Genomic DNA, 13,254 nt, shown 5'->3' on the forward strand with positions numbered 1-13,254 from the left:
GCAATGTTCACAAGGACATCCGACATTTTTTTTAGAAAGCCTTAAACATGTGGACACTCAAATATGCAGCCATTTTACTTCTAGGACTTCTTGCTTAAGGAAATCATTGAAGATGGGACTGGAGATTTAACTCCATGGATGTTGATCCTAGTACTGCTTATAATAGTGAAAACAGGAAACAACCCAAGTAGCTAACGAGAGGATTAGTGAATAAATAATAGTACTTTTACAAAATATTATGCAGACATTAAAATGAAGTAAATCTATATTGATTGACATAGAGAGCTCGCTAGGCTAAATTGTTAAGTACTGAAAATAGCTTGTAAAACAATATTTAAAGTGTGTTCTTATCACTGTTTAAAATGCATATATCCACACATAGGATACCAAATTATTAAATGGAGTTATCAGTGAATAGTGGGATTGTGGGAAATTATTTTCCTTCCTGCTTCTTATTTATGTGAAAAATGATGACAAACCTGGAAAGAAAAAACAATTACCCATGATCTATCTCACTTGATTATAAGTAATTTTGATTTATTTTTATTTTTGCTTGTGTGCGGACAGAGTCCCTGAGAGCAGTTTCCAGGCTCTCGACGTCACGTGGAGGGGTGCTGGCTCGGGTAATAGATGGCCATCAGCTGCGATCAGATGGCCGTCAGCTGTAACCAGTGAGCCATTGGCCACTGATATAACTGCTGTGGCTAGGTCAGGGGGTTGGCTGGTTGGTAGAGAAGCGGATGGAGGTTTGCGGCTACCAAGTGGATTGTGGATTGCAGATCATGTTGATCCTACTTCCTGTGTCTCCCCCGGCCGCCAGCGAGACTGGGGTGCAGGAAAACCCCTCGTTGGGGTACTGGTGGATGTTTGCTTTTGTATCTCCAACCCAGCCGTCAGCGACAATATGGTGGTATGACTCCCGTATCTGTGGCTCCGTGGGTGTTCGCTTTTGGCTTCACCACAGCCTGCGTTCTTATGCGGGGAGTGGGACCACAGGTGGGGGAACACCTGTGCTCTCTAACTTTTCATGAATGGGAATATACAGTAGTACCTTGGTTTTTGAACGTCTCCGTTGACGAACATTTCGGTTTACGAACACCGTAAACCTGGAAGTAAGTGCTTCAGTTTTCGAACACGCCTTGGATGTGGAACATGTCACGCAGCTTCCGCTCAGTGCAAGATCCTGAGGCCTAGCTGTCAGCTGTTTTCGAACGTTTCAGAACTCGAATGGTCTTCCAGAATGGATTACATTAGAAAACCGAGGGACCATTGTATCACTTATTGGATTAAAAAGTATTTTCAAGAGAAGAATCCTCCTGGGAGGAATGGAGCCTGGGAGATCCCAGCGTGGGAGGACCCGGAAAGCGGAGCTGGCTGGATGGTGTTCGGGGCCCCTCCAAATAAACGAGGCAGAAGGTTCATCACATCCCTCTGAGTCCCAGCTTCAACAAGGGATCAGCCCTTTTGCTCACTTTCGATGAAATGATGGGAGGAGCATGCTGGCCTTGTCCTGTCAGGATGGCTTCTCAAGCTCAATCTATGTGGTTTCAGAGTCCAGTGCCTCCAGCAGCAGGAATTTGGCAGGATCCTGGATGGCTATCTTTCTTCCGATGGTGATAAGCTGGATGCTGGGATAAAGTCCTGCTGATACCTCCCCCAACTCTAGCCTTTGGCCTCTAGTTGCCTGAGGCAAGGCTGGGGTGAAGGAAGATTTAGGGAGGGACAACTACTGTCTATACCTTTAGGTGTGTGGCCTCTGAGCCTCAAGCTGTGCTTCCTCATTCCAACTTCCCATCTTTGTCTGGAACTCTTCCAAGGGCAGGATTAAGCTGCTCAATATTGTAGGGTCGGGGCAGAGGGTATGGCCAATAAACAGCATGGAATTCTCCTAAAAAAAAAAAAAAAGTATTTTCGAAAGTCTATAAAATTCTAAAACCTGATTCACAAACAGCCACTTGTCCCAGGTCACACCTAGCCAGTCAGTCACTGGCCGAGCAAGCCTGGAAGAATGATTCCTCTCTCATAGGCCCCTGGGCTCCTGTCACTACCCAGCAGGTGACAGGCTCTCTGGGCACACTGGGAAGGTGTTTTGGACATGTTGTTGTCCCTTGTTCCTTGGCTAGTAAGATGTGGTCTGGGCATAGAAGGCAAGAGTGAAGCAAGGAAGTGCCTGGAGTAGGAGGGTAGCTAGACCAAACAGGACATGGGAACTCTGCCCAGCCTGGTGAGGTTCCAGGGAGGTGGACAAACACAATCATTACTCATAGGGTACTTTTCCTGCCTGAAAATGGCATCCCCTTTGGCAGACTTCTTCAGGGGAGAAACTTCCCTCTCTTCTGTTTCAGAATGAATCTAAAGTTGAACACCAGTTCTCCTAATTGCACTGATCTTGTCCCAGAGAAGCCTTGGTCTGTGTCACCCAACTGACCACTAACCACAACCAGCTCTGTTCTCTTCTAGTTTCTGAAATCCAGGAGCAGATGGCAGGGGTGTTGGAGACAGCCTCCTAGCAAAAGCCAAGAAGAAAGGGGAGGAGGAGAGGGATAGAGGAAGTTACCTTGGTCTTGAACCTGTAGCCCCCAGGGTCCTCTTTCCTGTGAAACCCAACGGTTTCCAGCCAGATTTCCTGTCCCTTTAGCCCTCACCAAGAATGGGGGGCTGCCAGCCAGGTTTGGCTATAGGGGACAGGTTACTATTGGGGGTGGGGGACATTCCCCTGAGGCTGATTGGATCATCATCATACTAGGTCTCCCCTTTACCTTCCCTCCTCCTCCGGGGTCACTCCATTTCCCATAATTGCTTAGGCTGTTGGTTCCTGCCTTTCGTCCCTTTCAAAGGAACTGTAGATATTCAACTGAATCAGAATTTTGGAGAGGGGTTAGTTGTCTTACCCCCTGGGGACAGCACTGGTCTTGGCACACATGGAGAGAGAAACTCTGGGGTGGGGGGTACTGAATTCGAAGGCTAGGGACAGTTCTGGCCCCTTCTTTCCTGCCCCTGTCTCCCCTGTCAGAGCTCCTTTTCTGTGAACCCCAACCCTAGGGGCAGGAGAGAGTTCAGTTTCCAGGGGCGGGTCTCATCTGCCCTGTCCCTCCCCCAGCTTGGAGGACATAAAAGCCTACATTCAGCTGAGAAATGTTGCCAATGTCAGGTCAACTTCAGAAGTGAGGTCCCGGAGCGTTGCGTGACGGACGCTAGCAAAGGAGAGGCACTGTGGACCTCTTCCTCAAGGAGGGCTGGATTCTGTCTGTAGGCAGGGACCACTGAGGTGGGCCTGGGCACGAAGGTGGGAGTGAGGGGCCCAAGAGAAGAGGGATGTTTGGGTTCTCTTCTCCCAAATGAACTGTGGGTTTTGGACACTTGCTGAGCTTGGGGTCTTATTGCAGAGATGAAGCTGCTCCTGGCCCTAGTAGGGCTCCTGGCCATTCTGGTTGTGCCCCAGCCTTTGGAGGGTACCGCTCCAGGTAACAGTTCAGGAGGGGAAAGGTGGTGTGTTGGGGGTGGTTCTGAGTTCCAGGGATTCCTTCCTCACTGCAGGCCATCCTGGCTCTGGCGCCTCATGGGCAGCTTTGGGCCTACTGCTGACCTTGTGACCCCATATTCTGGGCAGCTGTCCTGGGAGAGGTGGAGACCTCTCTGGTGCTGACGTGCATGGAAGAGGCCAAGCGGCTGGTGGACAAAGCCTACAAGGAGCGGCGGGAAAGGTGGGCGCGGGGCACTGTCCAGTTCTGGGCAAGGCCTTTCGGAAAAGAAGCAGGCTCGGGGAGTTTGTAGGTGGGGTGGTGCCCTTTGTGTGTTTGGGTGTGAGAACATCTTCAAACCCATCCTTCCCATGGCCTTGCCTCTGTCTGGACATCCAGGTGCATAAAGTGTTTAGAAAGGGAAAACTTCTCCCTGTCTGTGTGTGTGTCTGCACTGTCCTGCGTGTCCATCTCCTGGACTGGGGCTCTGCTGAGTGTGTCTGCCCACCTTCTCTGCCCCTCACTCCTCCTTTCTCCAAGCAGCATCAAGCAGCGGCTTCACAGTGGATTGGCCAGCCCCATGGAACTCCTGTCCTACTTCAAGCAGCCAGTGGCAGCCACTAGAACAGCTGTGAGGGCTGCTGACTATTTGCATGTGGCCCTAGGCTTGCTGGAGGGGAAGCTGCAGCCCCTGTTGCCAGGGCCATTCAATGTCACTGGTAATATTGCCCCCACAACCCCAGCCCCTGCTCCACTAGTCCCCTTTCCAAGTGACCCCACCACCTCCCAGTGATTCCCCCCAACTCCTCCTTCCAGGGAGTTTCAGGGACATTGAGCCTCCCCTCCATGTCCTCAGACTGCACCCACCAACCAAGGGTCCCCAGCCTAGGATAGGAAGTTGGGGGGCTCAGATCCCACACCCCACTTCCCCTGGCCCTGCAGATGTGCTGACGCCTGCCCAGCTGAATCTGCTGTCCAAGTTGAGCGGCTGTGCCTACCAGGACGTGGGGGTGACATGTCCAGAGCGAGACAAGTACCGCACCATCACCGGGCAGTGCAACAACAAGTGTGTCTGAGGAGCAGCGTCCCCTCAGAGGGTGGGAGGCTCAGGGAGGTGTCCTGGTCCTCGGGCGGCCTGCAGCGCCACCTCGTGTCAGCGCCCTGTCCTTGCCTCACAGACGCAGACCCACGCTGGGGGCCTCCAACCGGGCCTTTGTGCGTTGGTTGCCGGCGGAGTACGAGGACGGCTTCTCACTGCCCTACGGCTGGACGCCCGGGGTGAAGCGCGGCGGTTTCCCGGTGCCCCTGGTGAGCCCTGGCCCACAGAGGGGGCGAGGCCGGCCCAAGGCGGCGCGGCCCGAGGCGGCCCCTGACGATCTGTGTCCCCCAGGCTCGGGCTGTCTCCAACGCCATCGTGCGCTTCCCCACGGAGCAGCTGACCCCGGACCAGGAGCGCTCGCTGCTGTTCATGCAGTGGGGCCAGCTGATTGATCACGACCTGGACTTCACCCCCGAACCGGCTGCCCGGGTCGCCTTCATCACTGGCCTCAACTGTGAGACCAGCTGCCTGCAGCAGCCGCCCTGCTTCCCACTCAAGGTGCTCCCTTCTTTCTGCCCTGCCACTGCCAGCTTGGTGGGGAGAGTAGGCATCCTTCCTGGGAGTGGCCACCTGCCCAGGTTTCCTTCTCCAGCTCTTGAGTAAGGCTGGCCCTGCCCCCTGCCCCACCCCAGGCTGAGGACCTCCCCACTGTCCCTCAGACTTCTGTAGGTACCACGTGCTCAGTCCTCTTTCCTCCCCACAGAGGGGCACCTTCTCCCCAGCCCACATTACACAGAGCCTGGGTTGTGGGCAGGGAGCAGGGCTGAGAGGGCTACTGGTTGGTTGAGGCTGACTGGGGAGAGGAGGAGAAAAGGAAAGAGAATCTAAGAGAAAGACAGGGGCCAGAGGGAAAGACAGGAAAGGGACAGGGAGGAGAGAGAGCTGAGAACAGGAAAAGAAAAAGAAGAGAAGTGACTGAGAATGTAGACCACGGGAGATGGAGGAGCAGAAGCAGAAGAGAGAAATAGTGAGAGATAGGAGGCGTAGGGGGAGGGTCAGAGCACTGGCAGGTTCACCTCCAAGGGCCCCACAAGGGCCCCACATTCCTCAGTCCAGCTTTCTAGTCATCACCCCTGAAACTCAGAGGCACTCTGCTGGTGGGACCTCAGTCACTGGTCCTTTGTGGGCTTGAGAGGCCTCCCTGTAGGGTGAGGGGGCCAGAAGTCCCGAGGGACCCCTGTTTTGGTGTCTGGGTCTCTCCTTCTGGTCCTGGACTCCAGGCTGCTTTGGAGGTGGGATTGTGGCCTTCAGGAGGGTAGAGGGGGTGGGGGGGAAGCCACTCCTGCCCACTGTCCCTGCCCTTGGCGAGCTGGCGGGTCTCTCTCTGTGCTGCAGATCCCACCCAATGACCCCCGCATCAAGAACCAGCAGGACTGCATCCCCTTCTTCCGCTCCTGCCCTGCCTGCACAAACAGCAACATCACCATCCGCAACCAGATCAACGCGCTCACCTCCTTCTTGGACGCCAGCATGGTGTACGGCAGCGAGGACCCGTTGGCCATGAAGCTGCGCAACCTCACCAACCAGCTGGGGCTGATGGCCGTCAACTCCCGCTTCAGCGACAACGGCCGGGCTCTGCTGCCCTTCGACCAGCTGCACGACGACCCCTGCCTCCTCACCAACCGCTCCGCGCGCATCCCCTGCTTCCTGGCAGGTCAGACCTGGGCGGGGACCTAGAATGGCACAGGGGTGCTCCCTGATGGGGCCACAGCTGGCCTATTTGTAAGCAGCTAGTGGATTTGCATTGAGCGAGACTCTGCCCTCACCAACTTCATGATATTAATTCAGTTGCCTTGGTGACAAGTTGGGTGGAGCCAGAACGGAAAAAACAAAGAAACCCCAACCTAAGAAGACTCAGGGGTGGTTGAGGAGCCTTTGTCCACCCTCTTCTGTCTCCCTCTTTCCCTCTGGACGCTGGCAGAGAGGAGAGTTGAGTGCCCCAGGGACAGGGAACTAAAGGGACAGAGAGCAACGTGGTGCCCTCACCCTCTAGAACCATATTATCCAATACAGTCACCACATGTGCTTTTCATTTAAGTTTAAGGAAATTTAAATAAACTTAATGTTAAAAATTCAGTTTCTCCACTGCACTAGTCACGTTTCACATGCTCATTAGCCTCATAGGCTAACGGCTCCCACATGGAGCAGCACAGACATAGAACATTTTCAGTTCAGAAGGGTCTATTGGACAGAGCTGCCACTCTGCTATCACCTCCCGCCCATCTTGATTGCCTGTAATGAACGAGGGTGGGAGTTTACAGGTACACAGCCGGCAGCCCTGGGGATACCCTTGAGGCCATGATGGTGCCCATGCCCAGAAATTTTCTAACGTAAACCCAATAGTGGGTCTGAAGCCCTTTCCTCCGACCTCCCAACCCCTCTTCTTGGTGGCTTCTGGTGGTCGAGCCTTGGGGAGGAAAATCAAGGCCAGCACCAGTGTGGACTTTCCTTAGCTACTGCGGGGAAGAGCAGCACTCCTCAGCCAGTCATGGCTGCCTCCAGCCTGGCATTGGCAAGCTGCATGTCCGTGTTCCAGGCCTGGATAGTCATGGGATGGAAAAGCTGCTCTCATGGAATTTCCTTCTCACCAGCCTCTATTGCTGGTGAGGGCTGAACCTGGTGTCCTGCTGAAATGGGACTCAGGCCCTTCCAGAGAAGGTTTGGGAGAGGCCTAGAAGGATTAGGAATCTCACTGAATTCTTTTGAATAGACTCAGGTGTGGACTTCAAACATCCTGTGCCCTAGTCCCCGTCCCTGAGCAGGCTGCATGATTAGCATGTAGTAAGGGTGGGTGTGGCAACTCTGATCAGACAGTAGTGGCTTTCTGGAGTCCTGTGTTAAGAAGGATTCTGAGGTTGCATCCAATTTTAGCAGGAGAGAGTGCTGGGATCATTAGCTGTGTCAGACATGGGCCTGGAAGTAGGGTGTGCCGACATACGTGCTACTTTTTGGCCTTCCCTGAATCAAGAGACTAAGTCAACCCGGCAGTGTTCATGGATCTCCTGCTTTGTACTATACCCCATGTGTCTATGTGTGTGTTGGGTGAGAGGGTCAGATACAAAAAACCGCAAAAGACAGCACGCTTTGTTCTCAAGGAGCTCCCAGTCTCAGGTACGGGAAGGTGGCAAGTCATGTGTCAGATCTGATGTCTATTGAATGAGCATCTCCAACCAGCTGTGCCCCCAAACAGGGGCAGAAGCTATTATGGTGGACTAGGGCATCAAGGCAGGGGAGACATAAACTGAACCTGGTGAGAACGATGGTTGGAAGGGAGGGCTGAGTGGGAGGCAATTCAGGCTTTGTCCGGGGAGGGAGTTTCAATGGAGCACGTCCTTTCTGGGATGGAGGTCTTAGGAAAGATACGTTTTGCTTCCCCCAGGGGACACCCGCTCCAGTGAGATGCCTGAGCTCACCTCCATGCATACACTCTTCCTGCGGGAGCACAACCGGCTGGCTACACAGCTCAAGCGCCTGAACCCCCGCTGGAATGGAGAGAGGCTCTACCAAGAAGCCCGGAAGATCGTGGGAGCCATGATCCAGGTAGGTAGTCCTGATCATCAGTGATACCATGGGTCAGGCAGACTTGGGAGTCGTGTGTACTTCTGCCACATCCGGGCTGTGTGACCTTGGGCAGGTTAACCCTCATGAGTCTCAGTTTCTTTATCCATAAAAATACTGTAACGATTAAAGGACATATATGAAAGCACCTGGCAGATACCAAGTGCCTGACAAGGGTTACTTGCCTTCCGTTCCTTCCTTCCCAGGCTTGCTCCCCTTTCTTCTTTCCTGTCTGTTGGGAATGGGATTGGGATGATTAAATGGCTGGATCTAAAGCACCTGGCGCATAGTAGCTGTCCACTAAATGCCTCTTATTTCCGTCATCTCATTGTTACACCTGACTCCTTCACCCATTCACCTCTTCTTTTTCACTCTATCACAGCTCACCCAATCTCCCTCTCCTTGTTTATCCCTGGGCAGTGTTTCTGGTTCTCCTTCCCAATCGTTGATGCTCCAGCACCTCCATCCTTTCCCCAAGACTTAAACACTGACACACACACACACAAACACATACACACCTTTCTAATACTCCTAGACTCTGGAGTGTGAGAGAGTTGCAGGTGTTGAGGGTGAGTTTTTGAGTTGCACTAAGAACTTAAATGACGTTCATTTAAGCCTGAGAGGACATCCCAGAGTCTAGAATCTAGAGGGAGACTGTTCTATATCTCCTCTTTTCACTGGGGGAAATCATCTACGGTGGCCCTTTTCCTTCTTGCCTCCACTTTTTCCACAGTCATATATTGAACCCTACTGTGAGCCAGGTACTTGCTGGGCACTGAGTAATTCCAAGAGAAATGAGGTATAACCATAGTCTTCAAGGAGCTTATAAGTTAGTAGGAGAAACAAGACATTAATAACTCAAAGTCAAGGGAGCTATAGCAATGACTAATAAAGCCCTTTGTTATTTAATCCTTTAAGGCAGAGGGCAGCATAATTACCCTTAATTTACATTTGAAGAATTAGAGCACAGAGAGGTTAATAACTGTCCCAAGGTCACACAGTAGGCAGGAGTTCTGTTTATGCCCCTCAGTGCTACTCAGACCCAGATCCAGTGCTGTAAAAGGCAGTTCCCTGGTCATAGACATGTGGGAGGAATCCCTCAAGCCAGGAGCAGGTGAAGACTGCAGGGATGGGTGAGTGAAGAGGCCGCTCTGAGTGACTTTTCTTTAGATCATCACTTACCGGGACTACTTGCCGCTGGTACTGGGGCCAACGGCCCTGAAGAAGTACCTGCCCAAATACCGCTCCTACAATGACTCAGTGGACCCTCGCATCTCCAACGTCTTCACAAACGCTTTCCGCTATGGCCACACTCTCATCCAACCCTTCATGTTCCGCCTGGACAATCAGTACAAGCCTACGGGGCCCAATCCCCGTGTTCCCCTCAGCAAGGTCTTTTTTGCCTCCTGGAGGGTAGTGCTGGAAGGTGAGTAGGACTCAGGCCAGGAGAGAGGGGGCTGGCAGCTGAAGGTGGGGTAGGGGCGGGCTTGGCCACAGGGAACTAGGGCAGGAGAAATCCTCTTTCCTTTCATCTTTGGGGATCTATTTGATCTGACTTCCCAGCCTCAGTTCGCCTGACTCTGCTTTTGCATCTAACCATAAAGGGTGGGGTGCGAATACCTCCTAAGGAGCTGGCTCCTTCCTATGTGTTGTGACTCTCAGGGACCCAGCAGGCCAGGGGCTGGGAGCACCCCAACCTTGCAAGTCTTAATGGCATAATCCCCTGAGACTTGATGCCCTGGTGAGGATCTGTCCATTGGGACCACCTTGGCACCAGGAGCTGCATGTGCCCAGCCCTTTCCTGCAACGCCCGACACCACCTTGGACTTGTTCCTGACTCCAATCTCAGCTGTGATACTGAGCCAGATCCCCGCCCCCAACCTTGCTGCTCTTGCCCCCAGGTGGCATTGACCCCATCCTCCGGGGCCTCATGGCCACTCCGGCCAAGCTGAATCGCCAGAACCAAATTGTGGTGGATGAGATCCGGGAGCGGTTGTTTGAGCAGGTCATGAGGATTGGGCTGGACCTGCCTGCTCTAAACATGCAGCGCAGCCGAGACCATGGACTCCCAGGTGAGGGGCTGCAGGGGTTCCCCTCCCCCACTCCCACCTCCCACTCAGGGGCCCTGCCCTTTCCAGGGGCCCCAGCTGCCCAAGGCTTCCCCGTACCCCAGCACCTTGCTCTTAGGAAGTGGTCTGAGGTCAGGCACCTACCTCTCCCTGGGCCCACCTGGTCTACTTTCAGCTCTTCCTTGCAGCCGTCATACTGATATACCCTTAAACTTGGAGCATCATGATAATAATAACAAGCTCCTAGCCCCTATCATCTGAAAATCTGTCTCCATCATCATTTCATTTTGCTTCATTTCACATGAACTCTTGAGGGGAAGAGAGTATTGTCACTTGAATTTTACTGATGGGGAAACTGAGGCCCGGGCTCTCCAGCCAAGTCAGTGACAGAGCTGGAATTTGAACCCAGATCAGCCTAACCCCAAAGCCTGTGCCTGCACTGTGGGACAGCTTGTGGGGCTGAGTCTTCTAGACACACCTCACCCCTCACAGGTCTGAGATTTCCACAGGGGGACAATGAGTTGTCCCCCTGATAGGAGTTATGACAATTTAGGATTTGCCTTAGGATGGGAGAGCAAGGGAAAGCAGAGAGGGTCCTAGAGCTGCCCAGCTGTCCCCTTGGCCTGTGCCAAGGGTTCAGGGTTCCCTATTTTATAGCCTAAGAGAAGCCCTTCTGTGTCCTCCCCCTCCCTCATGTACCTCTACATATGGCCTTGGTGTATCGGGAAGGTGGGTTTTCTGGGATGCACCCACAGCCACCTCTCCCCTATCCCCATGCAGGGTACAATGCCTGGAGGCGCTTCTGCGGTCTCCCGCAGCCTAGCACGGTGGGTGAGCTGGGCACGGTGCTGAAGAATCTGGACCTGGCAAGGAAGCTGATGGCGCAGTATGGTACACCCAACAACATCGACATCTGGATGGGCGGTGTGTCCGAGCCCCTGGAGCGCAATGGCCGCGTGGGCCCACTTCTCGCCTGCCTCATTGGGACCCAGTTCAGGAAGCTCCGTGATGGTGATCGGTAAGGAGGCAGGACGAGCGGCTCAGGCCCACTGTCTGGCTGTGGCCCTGTCCAGAATCTCTTGGGGTCCCAACTTCTTCCTATGAAAGGAAGGGCTGGATGGAATCTGTGACGTCTCAGTACGTTCGAGGGAGCCTCAAGGTCATCCCTAATGTGCTCTGAACCTGTCGGGAGTGCAGCAAGGAGGGACCTGGACCCCTGGTTGTGCAGGAGGGTAGACAGAGAAAAGGCCACTCTTCACTTCCCCGTGTTCCAGGTTGCAACCATGATGTTGTCAGTCCCAGGCCCATGGAACAGCCCCGTCCTTGCTTCTCCTCGTGTTATTTCATCATGGTTCTGACGTCTGTCATACCTAGCTCTTCCCTAGCCTGTGTTGTACCCTTGAGAAAGTTACAATAAGGTGTCCCTTTCTGGGTGGACACATTATAAACCACCCCCAAGATTCTCTCTACCCTCATTGGTGCAGCCCATGCCAGAGCACAGGTTTCTTGAGCAAGAGCGGGCTCAGCTTCCTGTCTAGCAACACTGGTGCCTTAGAAGCCTCTGGGGCGGGGCATCCAGGCAGCTGGGCTTTGTGCCAGGAGTGGGGCTCCACTTGTTTGAACCCCACTGGCTGCCTCAGGGCTTGGAGCTCTCCTGTGCTGTAGAGGGGGTGTCTGCTGCGGTCCTCTTGCATCTGGGGAGCAGTGCACGCCAGGTGATGGCCTCCCGGTCCTGGAGAGCTTTAGGTACGAGGTCTGTGGGTGTTCCCGTGCAGGTTTTGGTGGGAAAACAAGGACGTGTTCAGCACACAGCAGCGGCAGGCCCTGGCCAAGATCTCCTTGCCTCGCATCATCTGCGACAACACAGGCATCACCACCGTGTCCAAGAACAACATCTTCATGTCCAACACGTTTCCTCGGGACTTTGTCAAGTGCAGTACACTTCCTGCATTGGACCTGACTTCCTGGAGGGAAAGGGACTAGAGGCTGGGTGAGGGGTACAGAGGTGAGGTGAAGGCTGGGCATCCATGGGCTGGCCAATCAGAATCACAAATCTCCCTTCCCTGTGTAAGCCCATCCTTATTCTGGGTGCTGGCCAAGAAAACGAATGACTAAACATTCATTCATTCGTCTGTGTGTGTCCGCGTGCAATGTGTATAAATTGTTTCTATGTGTGTGCTGTCTGAACATGGGTAGTATTTTGTGTGCTCTGTATGCATGTTGTTTATGTGAGTGTGTGTTTGCTGCTTCTGTGAGTAATACGTACATGGAAGGCAGCAGAGTGGATTGGTGAGTCGCACAAGCTCAGGAGTCAGACCGCTTGGGTTCAAATCCGGGCTCTGTCGCTGTGTGACCTTGAACACGTTATTCAACCTTGTCAAGCCCGAGTTTCCTTCTTCGTAAATAAGAAGGAAACAGCTGTCATTACAGCTGTCATGCCTTCTTAGAAGGCTTGTTTGCATCCTCCAGTTCTTTGTTTATTGAGCACTTACTATCTGCCAGGCACTGTTCTAGGCATGGGAAACAGAAAGTCAGACACCATTTCTTTCCTCACGGAGCTTGCACCTTGAGGGCATCCCGGTTAGCAGAGGTGAACCCGTGATTCCTGGAGGAATGGCCCTTAGCAGTTGGGCTGTGGATGGCAGTTGAGTTCTGGGCCCAGGCAAGCTAGGCTCAGCTCAGATCTCACCTTTTAATTCCTTACCCTGTTCTCTTGCTTATTCACAGGAGCGGCCTGGAGAGGAACTGGGGCCTGTTGGCCCTTTTGTACTATTTGTTTGTATCTGATATCTATGATAATAAAGTAGCACTGACGGGGATCTTTACTCTGTCTATGTCTACAGGGGGGCTGTAGCCTCAGCATAAGGCTTGCTCTAGACTCTGAACCTGAAACAGTGTGGGTCTGTCCCTCAGGGCCCTGTGTTTTCTGAACTGTGGGTAAGGGTATCCAGGAGTCTTCCTTTGGCGGATCCATGGAAGGCAGTTAGTTCTTCGAAGCCCAGAGGCTGGGCCAAATCTAGCAGACTCTCCTCCCTCACCTGCCACCCATACCACCTGGAGAACAGGA

The 13,254-nt window shown here is 53.3% G+C and overlaps 1 protein-coding gene across 3 annotated transcripts; it reads left to right on the top strand.

Moving 5' to 3' along the window:
• The first annotated feature begins 2,823 nt into the window (after positions 1-2,823).
• On the top strand, positions 2,824-13,006 carry MPO (myeloperoxidase). 3 transcript variants are annotated; one of them, XM_033091477.1, is made up of 14 exons: positions 2,824-2,877; positions 3,387-3,464; positions 3,611-3,704; positions 4,005-4,180; positions 4,404-4,527; positions 4,640-4,769; positions 4,852-5,058; positions 5,896-6,214; positions 7,940-8,100; positions 9,289-9,544; positions 10,020-10,190; positions 10,968-11,205; positions 11,963-12,192; positions 12,915-13,006. In XM_033091477.1, the coding sequence occupies exons 2-13, from the start codon at positions 3,389-3,391 to the stop codon at positions 12,168-12,170; spliced, it is 2,160 nt and encodes a 719-aa protein (XP_032947368.1). In that variant the 5' UTR covers positions 2,824-2,877; positions 3,387-3,388; the 3' UTR covers positions 12,171-12,192; positions 12,915-13,006. The 3 variants fall into 3 exon arrangements, with proteins under 3 accessions (XP_032947368.1, XP_032947366.1, XP_032947367.1); XM_033091475.1 differs by lacking the exon at positions 2,824-2,877 and adding an exon at positions 3,113-3,268; XM_033091476.1 differs by lacking the exon at positions 2,824-2,877 and adding an exon at positions 3,150-3,286.
• Positions 13,007-13,254: the final 248 nt, after the last annotated feature.

Source organism: Rhinolophus ferrumequinum, chromosome 21, assembly GCF_004115265.2.
Source record: "Rhinolophus ferrumequinum isolate MPI-CBG mRhiFer1 chromosome 21, mRhiFer1_v1.p, whole genome shotgun sequence".
Taxonomy (NCBI): Eukaryota; Metazoa; Chordata; class Mammalia; order Chiroptera; family Rhinolophidae; genus Rhinolophus; species Rhinolophus ferrumequinum.

Excerpts from the sequence above, each read along its gene's own strand:
- MPO (XM_033091477.1), top strand. The coding sequence starts at position 3,389 with ATGAAGCTGCTCCTGGCCCTAGTAGGGCTCCTGGCCATTCTGGTTGTG. Across the intron at positions 3,705-4,004 it reads TACAAGGAGCGGCGGGAAAG|CATCAAGCAGCGGCTTCACA; the intron begins GTGGGCGCGGGG and ends TTCTCCAAGCAG. Across the intron at positions 4,770-4,851 it reads GCGGTTTCCCGGTGCCCCTG|GCTCGGGCTGTCTCCAACGC; the intron begins GTGAGCCCTGGC and ends TGTGTCCCCCAG.